Here is a 13,277-nt window from a genome sequence, read left to right as displayed (position 1 = left end):
GCAGGACCACCTTATTCCCTTCTGCATCCCCAGCACGTAGCCTTGCTCCTGGTCCACAAGGCACTGGTTGGATGAATAAATCTCGGTTTCTTCCCTCCTTATTGACTTTGCCATTAGAACCTCAAGTTTCACTCTTAAAGTGAGAATTCTGTTTCCCCTTTACTAATGGATTAGCCCTTCTTAAGGATTCTGAAGACAACAGTAGAAATTAACAGGTTCTGGCAGCAGTATCATTGTGGACATTTCTTCTGATAGGATCAAACTACTTTGCATATGTTAACACATACATCCAGTTTGCTCAGAGCACAGAGCGCAGTCTTCATCCCGTGTCATGAACTGTCTCTTGCCCTGGAAAGAAAGAAGAGAAGGAAACTACCATTTACTGAATAGACTGCATGAGGTCCCTGATATGTGCTCTCGTCTTCCAGTCCCCCTAATATTCTTCTTGGGTAGGTGGGAGCAGGGAAATCACTGTCAGGAAGAAGCCCTAGCTCTCTGCTAACTAATGTGTGGTTCCCTTGAGCAAGTTCTCCTCTAGGAGCCCACTCTCCTCATCTGAAAAGAAAATGATCAGACCAAATGGTCTCTGGTGTCTGCCAAGCTCTTATGTTTCCTTAGCAAACATTGACTGAGTGGATTTGCTCTGAGCTGGGCATTAAGGATGCAAATGAGATGCGGCGCTTAGCCTGTCATGCTCAGTAGGGAGAATAATTCTGTTCTTCTGACTATACAAGGTCTATTGTGACTACTTAAAGTCAACCACTGATTGGACAAACGCAGACAAATATAGTCAAAGTATGTTCAGTTAAAAAAGAAGAACCTACTGAGACTGTCGTGTATAAAATTTCTTGCTAGGCCTTATGTGGATTAGAAGAATAAATTATGGTTCTTGTCTCAAAAGAGGCTCTGATCCAGTGGAACACACTGTTCATGGAACAAATAAAATAAATTTTATAATCAAAATTGTGATTCAAACAAGAACAGTTTTCCAGGCAACCATTGTTAGACCAACTCAGATTATCTTTAGGACTTTATATTACTTATCATTAAGTTAGAGGTAAAAAAATACCAGTGCTAACTATTTGTCCTCAATGCAGATTGGCTTCACACACTACAGAATTTTACAGTGGTTTTGATAAAATGCTCTGAATACCTCTGTTATGTGACATGTTCTTTTCCCTGAGGCAGCCCGTCCTTAAAGAGACATTCACATCTCTCTGGGATCTGTGTTTCATCCACTTTGTATTCTTGTAGAGTCTGCCATTGTTTATATTACATCAGTAATATACTTACCAATTATATTACATTGTGTATAAATCACAGGCTGAGGCAACACCGTGCTATTCAGACCACCAAAAGGAGTTTTTCTTCTGTCTTTTTTTTTCCAGCTTTACCGAGGTATAATTGACAAAATGGTAAGATATTTAAAGTGTACAACATGATGATTTCACATATGTGTACAATGCGAAGGGAAGAATTGAATGGTTTGTGTGTATGATACTTGAAGTTGTACCTAGGATTTCTAAGATGTCTTCAATGATGATAAATTTATCGATGATGATAAAAGATAGGATTGAGAATGAACAAGCAAATAGATTGAGAGAAAAAGAAGTGCAGATCACTTTATATCAGTAATTTCAAAGTCCAGGAAACAAAGTGATTTTTAAATGAATAAAACAAAGACACTGTCTTAGACTTTATTTTTAGAACCATTTTCAGGTTTACAGCAAATTTGAGCTCAACATACAGAGAGTTCCCATATATGCCCTGTACCTACACATGCTCAGCGACCCCACCATCAACATCCTGTACCAGAGTGGTGCATGACAGTGGTGAACCTACACGGACACGTCATTATTATCCAAAATCCATAGTTTGCATTAGGGTCCACTCTTGGTCTTGTGCATTCTACGGGTTTTGACAAATGTATAAGATGTATCTACCATTATAGTATCCTACAGAGTGGTTGCACTGCCCTAAAAATCCTCTGTGCTCTCACTGTTCACTCCTCCCTCCTCCGCCCGAACCCGTGGTAACCACTGACCTTTTCAATGTCTCCATAGTTTTGCCTCTTCCAGAATGTCATATAGTTGGAATCATTTGGTATGTAGCTTTCTCACATTGGCTTCTTTCACTTAGTAATGTACACTTAAGTTTCCTCTATGTCTTTTTATGGCTTGATGTCTCACTTTATTTTCAGTGCTGGGTAATACTCCATTATCTGGATATACCGCCGTTTGTTTCTTTCCTCACCTACTGAAGGCCATTATGGTTACTTCCAAGTTTTCACAATTATGAACAAAGCTGCTACGAACATTCCTGGGCAGGTTTCTGTGTGCACATAGGTTTTCACCTCATCTGAGTAAGGACCAGGTAGTGCGATTGCTCAGTCCTATGGTAAGAGTATGTTTGGCAGCAAGAAACTGCCAAACCCTCCTCCAAAGTGGCCGTACCATTTTTCCTTCCCACCAGCAATGAATGAATGTTCCTATTGTTCCACATCCTCACCAGCATTTGGTGTTGTCAACATTTTTAAATTTTGTCATTTTAATAGGTGGTATCTCCTGTTTATTTTAATTTGCAGTTCTCTAACGACATATGGTGTTGAGCATCTTTTCATATGCTTATTTGCCATGTGTGTATCTTCTTTGGTGAGAGGTCTGTTCAGATCTTTTGCCTATTTTTAAATTGGATTGTTTGTTTTCTTCTTGTTGAGTTTGAAGTGTTCTTTGTATAGGTAGCGGTTCATTATCAGTTATGTTTTTTGCAAATATTTTCCCCAAGTGTGTGGGTTGTCTCTCCATACACTTGACAATGTCTTTCACAGAGACGTTTTTAATTTTAATAAAGTCCAGTTTATCAATTATTTATTTTACAGAGCATGCCTTTGGTACTGTATCTAAAAAATCATCACCGAACCTAAGGTTATCTACATTTTCTTCTATGTTATCTTCTGGGAGTTATACAACTTTGTGTTTACAATTAGGTCTGTGATCCATATTGAGTTAATTTTTGTGAAGGGTGTAAGGTCTGTATGTCTACATGGATTTTTTTTTTTTTTTTTTTTTTTTTTTTTGGCATGGAAATGTTCAGTTGTTTCAACACCACTTGTTGAAAGCCTATCTGTTTTTCATTGTTTTATCTTTGTTCCTTTGTTATAGATCAATTGAGTGTATTTGTATGGGTCTATTTCTAGGCTCTCTGTTTTATTCCATTGACCTATTTGTTCTTTCACCAATAGCACAATGTCTGGATTACTGTAGCTTTAGACTAAGTCTTAATGTTGGATAATGTCAATTCTTCAACTTTATTCATCTGCTTCAATATTGCATTGACTACTCTGGGTCTTTTGCCTCTCTACATAAACTTTAGAATCAGTTTGTTGTCTTGTAGTTTTTTGTTTAAAACTGGACATTTTAAACACTATAATATGGGAACTCTCAAAATCAGATTCCCTCACCCCAAGGTTTCTTGTTGTTGCTGTTGTTTAGTGACTTTTCTCAACTAGTTCTTTAAAGTCTGAATCATTTGTTGTCTCTACTTGGTTAGTTTAATGGTCAACAAATGATTAGACAGAGATTTCCTTAAATGCCTTGAACAACTATATATCCCAGCCTTTGTCAAGGAGCTCTGTGTATATTGGACTGTGGTTTCAATGATCCAGCAGGACGTTGATGGCTCTGCCTTAGCCTTTACTTTGCACTTGTGCCGATCACCAAGGTCAGACAGAGGTGAGAAATTGGGTACTTCTCAGGTCTTTCCTGAGTATGCACACAGTTCTTCATATGTGCTTGGCTTGCTAGATTTCTAAGACTATAACAAACTTTTCTAAGTTCCCTATGGACATCTCATTCCCTCTGCTTTTCCTTTTGTTGTTGTTGTTGTTCACATCTTGTTTGACCCAACTGTAATCATCATTTCAGGCAGCTGTGATGTTAAATAATTGCCACTGATTGATTTTGACAAACACCGTGAAAAAAAAGCTGTTCTTGGTAATGAGCTCTGAATCAGGTTAAATAAAGACAAGCCCTGTGAATAGGGGCATTTGGGAAATTGCCAGACAGCTCAGATAATGACAGTTCTTTAATAATGGAGCTTTTGGGGATATCAAACTCATTCTGCTCTCTCCAGTGGCTGCTAGGCTGCTGGTTTGCACAGCCACTCTGATTGTGATACTGCTGTTTTTCAAAGCTCCTATAGAGCTGGGAAAAGGGACAGTGGAATAGGGTAAGTTCAAATACCAAAATGTTCACTATTCTTACATAGACTCAATCATTTTCTAACAGTACTTGAATTGTTACAAGCCTTTATTAATTTCTAGAGCTCTTTAAAAGTTTATTTTGATAATTGCTGCCACTATTCTTGTTGCTTTTATGGAGAAGCAGCGTTTTGGAGATCTTTATTTCATTATTCCCACTGATGTCACTCAGTTGCATTATTGTTTATTCAGCTTTATTGACATGTAATTTACATACAAATAAAATCACCAACTTAAAGTACGTACAATTTGATGAGTTTTATCATATGTATAGTTATGTAAATATCCACCGTCATAATTTAGAACATTTCCATTACTTCAAAAAGTCCTCTGTTGCTGGCATTAGCAAGCACTATACTGTTTTCTGTCATTACAATTCTACCTTTTCTAAAATTTTTGTATAAATGCAATCATAAGGTATATGTATGCTCTTTGTGTCTAGCTTCTTTCACTTTGCATAATGCCCCTGAGAATCATCCATGTCGTTTCATGCAACATGAAACAACATGTTGTATTGCTGTATTACTGAGCATTTCATTGTATGGGTATACCAAAATTATTACATTCTTTTGCCAGGTGAGGGTTACTTGAGGTATTTTCCCTTTTTGTCAATTTTATAAATAACACTGCTATGGACATTGAAGTACAAGTCTTTGTATGGATGTGTGATTTATTTTATCTTGGATAAATAACTAAGAATAGCATTACTGGCTCAGATGCTAAGAATATGTTTAATTTTTATAAGAAAATGCCCAACTGTACCCCTTTGGAAGTTTCAGTAGTTCTGCATCCTTGCTAAAACTTAGTATTATCAGTGTTTTTAATTTAGGGATTCTAGTATGTAGTGGTTTCTTGTTAATTTAATTTGCATTTCTCCCATGACTAATGATGTGGAGCATTTTTATATGCTTATTTTCCATTTGTATATCTTCTTTCAGAACTGTCTATTCAAATATTTGCCCATTTTCAAAATCAAGTTGTTTGATTTATTATAGAATTTGAGTTCTTGATGTGTTCTGCAAACAAGTACTTTATGAGATATATGTTTTGCTAATATTTTCTCCAAGTAGAGGAGTAATTCTTAAGTTAAGGTGCAGACAAATATCTGACTTCAGGGGAGATAAAATCTAGGTAGTTAAATCTAATTAGTCTTTAGTTTTAAAAAAAAATAATAAACCTCTTCTGTGGGTTAGGAAGCATAAAGCATATCTAAGCTTGCGGTATATACAGGATGAGCCCTTTGATGTCTTTTGTATATTTAATAGATCAAAAACTTTTGCATAGCATAAAATGGTTTGTTCGTGCTTCCAAACCATAATGGAAGAACAAGTGTGTTAGATAAATAAATTTTACAATAACAGGCACTCCTTCCCTAAACAAACTTGTTGCAAATTAAGCAACATTGACTTATTTAAGCTCTTATATTTCAGAGCCTCCAAATGAGAATATATATATAATTTACTCCTCATGTGATGCTACACTCTTAGGTAGTGATGTTAACACATGTGGAACTGGCCAAAAAGATAGGCTGTCAGTTCTAGGAGCAAAGGGCAAGAATGTGCTGAAGACGGCGTCAGACTAAATGGTCTGCTTCTAATCCAGAGTTGCTTATTATACTTGACAATAATGAATATGTAGTCAGTGGGTAAATTGCAGATGGCTGAAAACGAGAGAGGGAAGTCATCAAATATTTTTAAGTAAATGATAAAAAGGTCCAAAATATGAGAAAAACTGGTTTTAGTGTGAAGCATTTGAAGTGGTAGTGAAATCAATTAAGAGGCTGTTGCCTGACTCTAGGTTAAAGATAAGAATGGACTGAATTAGTACCAAAGAGGCAAGATTTCAAAAATATCATGGGGGTGTTATTGACAGGACTTGGTGATCAAGGCAAATGCAGTCCTGAAGAAGAAGAGTTTTAAGATGATTCTGTTTTTCAGTTTGGGTGGCCTGCTTGGTTATACCTTTAATCCAGACAAGACATTAGGAGAAACAGGTCTTGAAGAGAATAGTGAGTTCAGTTTTGATAATTGAGTTTGAAGGGCCAACAAGACCCCACAAATGGGTGAGGTTAGTGAATAACTAGAAATATAACTCTGGGGCTTGGGTGAGGTGTCTGGGGCTGGAGACAGAGGATTGGGCATCATCAGAGTCTAATTTATTTTAAGATGAGATAAGATATTTCAGTATACCCATGCAGAGTAACAAAGAAAGGACTGTAGTCTGAATTCTAAAAAAAACAGTGGTTAAGGAATAAGTCCTGCTTGGTGACAGGAAGGAGATGGTGTTTAGAGAGATGAGAGAATTCCTAATCTTGAACGCCAAAGATGAGAAGAGTTTCAAGGAACGTGAGTGGTAATTAGTGTCTATTGCTACAAATATGTCTTTGCTGAAAAAAAAAGAAGGACAAAGAGGAGGAAGAGGAGAAAGAGGAGGTGGTGGAGAAGGAGGAGGAGGAGGAGGAGGAGGAGGAGGAGGAGAAGAAGAAGAAGCAGCTATGGAATTTGGTGACTAAAAAATCATTGGTCAAAACTGGAAACAACCCAAATGGCCATCAGCAAGACCATAGGTATACCAATCACATATCTTCATACCATGGAATACGACTCAGTAATTAAAACCGATGATCACGGCGATACTCAACAACATGGATCAATCTCAAAAATATTGTGTTGAGTGAAAAAAAAAAAGTCAGACACACAAAAAGTACATATTATATGATCCCATTTATATGATAACTAAGAAATGACAAAACCAAGCTATCGATAATAGAAATCAGAAAGAGGCTGCCCCTAGGGGTGTTGAGAGAAGATGTGGTAGGGGAAGAATTGGTGGTAAAGGAGTACAAGAGAGCTTTCTGATATGGAGAAATGTTCTTTACCTTGTTTACAATTCCCAAAACTCATTGAGCTGAAAACTTAAGGTCTATGCATAACCAAAAAAAAAAAAAAAAAAAAAGAACTAATTGGTCAAAGATAGGAGGTTAGACATCTGAATTTGCTTGCTTCTCAAGCCCCACTAATTTACAGAGAGACATTCCTTTACTAAAACTAATGTCCATATAGAGAGTTCACAACTACGAAATTTTCAAAGCCGAAAAACAGAAATATGAAGTAGAGGACTTAGCGAGCCTGAGAAAGAAAACTCAAGTGGCCAGTGGAGGAAGTCATAATATAAATCAGTTTGCACTGCGGAATCCTAAAAAACTCAAAATGGGAAATGATGTTAAAGGTGGGCTAAAAAGAAGAAGGTTGTTTGAAATTCTATTTTAAAGTAGCTAAAACCTTTGATTTACTCCCCCAGTCTATATTTAGGTGACCACTTCCCACCATCAGCCCAAGACTAGATATTTGCTCCCTGGAGAGGCTAAAATGCATGTTCCCCAGACTAGGGGACACCAGACCTTGTTGAAGGTGGGAGACTCTATAAAATGGGGACTTCCGAGACAACCTACCTACATTCTAAATATTGAGATTACCAGGCCTCTTCTATAACTCAGCTCCAAAATATTGGAAAACATGCTTAAGAAGAATCTGAGAAATCTGATCAGGCCGTGATTTAAAAAAAAGAAAAAAAAGGCGGCAAACTCCAACTAGAACAGGTCAGAAGGCTCTAAGAGAGATGTCTCCAAGGAAGTTAAATTAATAGACTATTTGATATGTTTTAACATGCTTAGAGATTTAGATAATTGGGGAAGTGTTTGAGTTTGAATTTAGGGCTAAGTACATAGAAAACTATGGAAACAAATAAACAAGATGTTTATTAACTCCCGGGATAATGAAAAGTTGAGAATGAAAGAAAAAGTAATGACAGTATGATATACATGTGAATAGCATTTACATGAACATAATAAACACTGGATATCATTTTATCAAAAAGTTATGAAATTGTAATCTAACCATAGTAATGAGAGGTAAAGGATATAAATGTGGGGGGGGGAGGGGGAGGGATGGGGCAAGGTAGTAAAAAAAATAAATTCTCATCTTTCGTAGAACAAAGTGAATAGATAATGACTGAAAAATCATTAATAAAAAATAGATAGTAAACTGAAAAATCAAGAAGTAGCATAAACATGTTCCTTTCTTTTGGTAAACACCAAAAGAAAACAGTGGAAAGAGTTGCTTCCAAAGAGTGGTACATGGAAAAGGACATGAGCACTAATGTTTGACTTTTTAAACCATATACATTCAATAACTATGATTTTTTAAAAGCAACCAAGTAAAATAAAATAATACAGGTATTTGCAAAGAGATCATGAAATTAGATTACAGTGGTTGAATTGAGTGAAAATTGGGACTGTTGTCAGCAAACTGAGTAATATAAGAAAGGGGATGTCAGGGCAGTTGGTATAGTGGCCTGATGGAAAGATAAGATTGAAGGAAAATAGGTAGTGTGCTTAATCATGGTTAGTTAGGTAGCTAACCTATTGGTTAGTCAATGTGGTCAAGACAGAGATGAGCTTAAACAGAAGGAAAGCAGGGAGGCGAGTTTGCTGAGGTGAGAGGGAATCAATTAGGTATCAAGGTCTCAGATGAAGTGGTGGACACTGAAATAAAAAACTAGGTTAAAAGATTAGCTTTGAAAAAGAATAGGAACATCTTTTTAATAATAAATGAAAGGATTATTAAACAAATGTATGTCTAACATACTTATATTAAGCTGTATTTTATCATTGGCAGTCGTAGCTAAGTCATCTGTTGAGGAACGGGCATCCTTTTCATGATCTGAGATTGGGAGCCAACCAGTGAAAAAATACGAAAGGAATGCTGGGTAGCAATTTTGCAAACCCAGCTGAGGATGGAAATCAAAATATATGTATTAGTCAGCATGGGCTGCCATCACAAAACAGAACAGACTGGGTGTCTTAAACAATAGACATTTATTTTCTCACAGTTTTCAAGGGTGGAAAGTCCAAGATCAAGGTGCCAGCAGGGCTTGGTTCTTGGTAAGGACTCTCTTCCTGGCTTGCAGATAGCCCCCTTCTCACTGTGTCCTCACATGGTTGATTGATTGAGAGAGAGAGAGAGAGAGAGAGAGAGAGAGAGAGAGAGAGAGAGAAAGAGATAGAGCGCTCTGGTGTCTCTTCTAAGGATGCCAATTCTATTGGATTAGGGTTCCACCCTATGACCTTATTTAACCTTAATTACTTCTTACTGCAAATATAGTCACATTAGGAGTTAAGGCTTCAACAGATGTGTTTTGGGGGATTAGTATTCAGTCCATCACATGTATAATTCAGCATTGTAATGTGAGTTATTCCACCTATCCCCAACAGCCCAAGAGCAAGAGAGAAGACAGATGGTTAAGTTGATTCAAATTTGGGAACTAGCACGATAGAAGATCAAGGTGGCAAAGTAATTGAGGGACTGGTGAAAATATGGCTAAAACAACTGACTGTGGGTTCCAAGAACAGTGAGTGGAAAGAGAAGCCTGGAAAGGGCCAAGTTTAGATTAGGGAAGGGGGGGAGATCAGTAGGCTTCATGGCAGAGTCCTCTCAGGTCTGGAGATGGAAAACAGACAGGAACTCTTCTATAGTGAAGCTTCTTTGAGTGCAGTACTTTCTTGGGACATAACTGGTTGTTTTGGCACTTTCAACTTCACTGGCAATGAATGAGAATTAGCTAACTGGAAAGAAAACTTAGGTTAATTAGTGGTAGCAATCATCACATTTTTCTTTCTTTTTAGACGACTAAATACGTTGAACAAGTGTGCCTCAATGAGACTTGATGTGAACTTCCAAAGGAAAAAGGTAGGTGTCTGCACGTAAGACCATGGCTATGCCAACAGAAGAAGCTTGCATTCGTAGACTCAAAACAACATGAACCTAAGTAAAATTCTGAAAAGCCCGACCAACCATCTGTTTGTCCTCCAAATATCCCATCTTATCATAACCATCGTAATGTTAAATAAGTTCATTGTAAACCCAGGCTGAGATCTGTTTCTTTCACCGTCTCAATTCGCTTTACTTTTTTATCAGAGGGTTTGCATAAAAATGTAAAACGTTGTCATTCTTTAAGATAATCTTTCAGAAGTTTGTGGATGTGTAAATATCCACTCTATACTCTAATATTAGAGTCAAATATTCCACAGTGATTAGGAGATTACGAGAATGCAGAAAAGAGTGTATGGGTCCATTCTTGCCAACAGCATTTTATTTCAGGTACATTTCCAGATGCATTCCTTCTCAGACAAGTTCACTTCATAAGGCTGAGGGGTTCGGGGCAGAGTGTAACAACAAGATACCAAGCCTGCCTCATCTTGCACGCTTCTCCCCCTTTCTTATTGTTCTAGTCACAAGGAGTTTTGTTCAGTTTTAAGAGTCACTGTGCTCCTTCCACCTTCTAGGACTTCTGCATGAATAAGGTTGGAGATGTCAGTTAAAAAAAAAAAAGCTGTATTTTATTGGGCACTTACTGTTTTCCAGGAGCTATGTTATGTCCTTATCGTACATGATCTCATTCAATCCACTGAGGTGGGGACTCTGTTTCCTAGATGAAGAAAGTAAAACTTGAGGGAGTGAAATCATTTATCCATGATCATTTTTTTTAATGAGTAGCAGAGCAGGGCTTCAACGTCAGGCATCTCTAAGTCCACGACGGAGGCGGCTCACCATCATGCTGAAAGACCTCTCTTTCTCACTGAACTGATCCTTTTAGGAAATTCAGAGTTAAGGTCATTAACTACTTTTTTTCATTTCACTTCTCCAATGTGTAACAAGTCAAGCCTCAGTGTACTTCGAAGAAACAGAGAACACATCTTTGAGTCAAAAGAAAGTGTTCTTTATCCTGGTCTTCACAGAGAAATCATTAAACCCAGTAGATTTGAAGTTACTCTTGAGTAACCTAATCTTTAAAAATAACTTGAACCTGAATTTCTGCTCTAAAATAGCACCCCCCCAAAAAGCAAATGAATTTTGGTTGACCTCACTTTAAAAACAATTTGGGGTTTGAGCTAGAAACCAAAGATTTAAGCTAAGGAGTTAAAATGGTGAAAAACAATATCCAGAGAAATATTAAAACACGAGCAATTTGTCCAGGCCAAAGACAAATTAAAAATGTGGGAATAAACATCCCAACAGCTGTCTGACTGAATAGAGCCCTTGAGAAGCATACATACTATTTGAAGCATGAGGGTCAGATCTTGTTTTGATTGTAACACATGGTTCTTATTAAACTGAACACAGCCACGCCTGTGTGTCAAAAGTATGGCTGGTCTGTACAGTGGCCTATACAGACCTTTAGCGTCAGTGTACTGCAAAAGAAAATGCCCAAAACTAATGACATGATTTGTTTTCAACCAAGTGGAGTGATTATATTCTTGCCCTATCACCACCTTTTTGAAACCCATATGTAAGATAGGCTTGAATAACATTTGTTAGACTATTTATGTGTTGCCTTCACAAAAGTTCTTCTGTAAATTGGTCACTTCAGCATTCTGACGTTCTTAATTTATTCCTTATGCCGGATAGAGCCACACACCCTTACAGCCCCAGCCGAGCTATAGACCTCGCCAGTGCATGCACTTGCATAAAATGTTGCTGTTCACATTGTAAATGCAGGAGTCGCAGCCTGAATTTTCAAATAAATAATTCCAACGTGTGGTCTCCACCCACTTGTGACTTTCAGTAATGACCAGCATCATCTGGGGCTGTGGTCTCAGCAGCTATGCAGGAGACCCTGTGTGGTGCTGTGTGTTCCCGTCATTGGCCCCTGACACAAGTCATAGTCGTAGGCCACTCCTTCATTTTACTGGAAAAAAAAACCACACACACAAATTATATATATATATATATATATATATATATATATATATATATATATATATGGTTGGTGCAAAAGTAATTACGATTTTTGCAATTATTTTTAACCTTTTAAACTGCAATTACTTTTGCACCAACCTAATATATATGTATACATGTATATACAAAAATAAATAAATACAGGCTAGGAATAGGCCAAATGATCAAAAATAGAAAGTGAAACTTGAGAACCAATCCCCACGTGGAGCTTCCACGCACTTTGAAATTAGTTTATTTGGAAGAAAACTAAGACAGCAGCATTTCCTCTAGCTATGTCCCTATTTTAAACAATCCCCAAAATAAACATATGATCTTCATCTCTAATCTGCAGATGCCCAGGCGTGTTTAATTCTGCAGAACGGCACCCCCAAATGGCCTGTCTGGGGCCGCAGTCATTATTCGCCCCTTGGGGCTACTGGGCCCATGAAAGGTCTGTGTGTGCTTGCTCCGTGGTTTGTGTGGGGAGCAAATACTCACACAGTGCTTATTGTATGCGAGGAACTATTCCTCATCATAAACCCCATGTTGCAGATGCAGAAACTAAAGGGCAGAGAAGACAGTAACTCGCCCAAAGCCACTTAGAGTTAGCAGAGGCTGGATTTGAAACCCTCCTTGCCTCTCAAAGATATTGAGAAACATATGGGTACCTGAGTGAGCTTCTGGCCCTGGAAAAGTCCTCAGCAGTACATACAGTTGTGTATTTTTATTGTTGTTTTAGAAGAGGGATGTTTCTTGCCATCTGTGCTAAAGTCCACCATTTATTTAATGTTTTCATGGAAATTTATCTCTGGATCTCTCAAGTCATGGATCTCATTGCTTTGCTTTGCATTTGCTTCTCATTTGAATCTGAAGAGTTTGGTGGGTTGACCCAAGAAAGGAAAAGAAAAGTCTACAAACAGATGAGGATGGTGAAGCCTCACTCATATTAGGTAGGCGTGCACTGTTCTTGTACATCAAATGCCACCAGGAAACATGAAATCACACCTGCCCTCCCACAAAACAGTACCACAAGATTTTCTCTTGGAAGAAGAAAACAGTGGTCTTTTAAAGATTCAAGATGATCTTCCCTGTCTCTGGGAGCCTTAGGTGAAGAAGAGTATTCTCAATCTTGACCATGAACCTCATGGAAAGACCTAAAAACCTAGCCAAGAAGCATTTCCTGAGAGCCTGAGGAAACTAGCTGTCCCCCTGCCTCTGGCTTCAGGCTTTTCCCCCTGCAACAT

At 37.8% G+C, this 13,277-nt stretch overlaps 1 protein-coding gene across 8 annotated transcripts in view; it reads left to right on the top strand.

Moving 5' to 3' along the window:
* STARD13 (StAR related lipid transfer domain containing 13) overlaps positions 1 to 13,277 on the top strand; it is a 494,577-nt gene that overhangs the window by 448,280 nt on the left and 33,020 nt on the right. For 7 of the 8 annotated variants that reach the window (XM_019736522.3, XM_074330029.2, XM_019736521.3 and 4 more), the window contains one exon: positions 9,942 to 10,005. The exons of the other annotated variant lie outside the window; for it this stretch is intronic. In XM_019736522.3, the coding sequence (XP_019592081.2) occupies positions 9,942 to 10,005 (64 nt within the window). The remainder of the gene's footprint in view (positions 1 to 9,941; positions 10,006 to 13,277) is intronic. 8 annotated transcript variants of the gene reach the window in all.

Source organism: Rhinolophus sinicus, chromosome 16, assembly GCF_057876585.1.
Source record: "Rhinolophus sinicus isolate RSI-liver-muscle chromosome 16, RSI-T2T, whole genome shotgun sequence".
NCBI classification, from domain to species: Eukaryota; Metazoa; Chordata; class Mammalia; order Chiroptera; family Rhinolophidae; genus Rhinolophus; species Rhinolophus sinicus.
The sequence above is the reverse complement of the archived record's forward strand: the minus strand, read 5'-3'. Positions and strand labels throughout refer to the sequence as shown.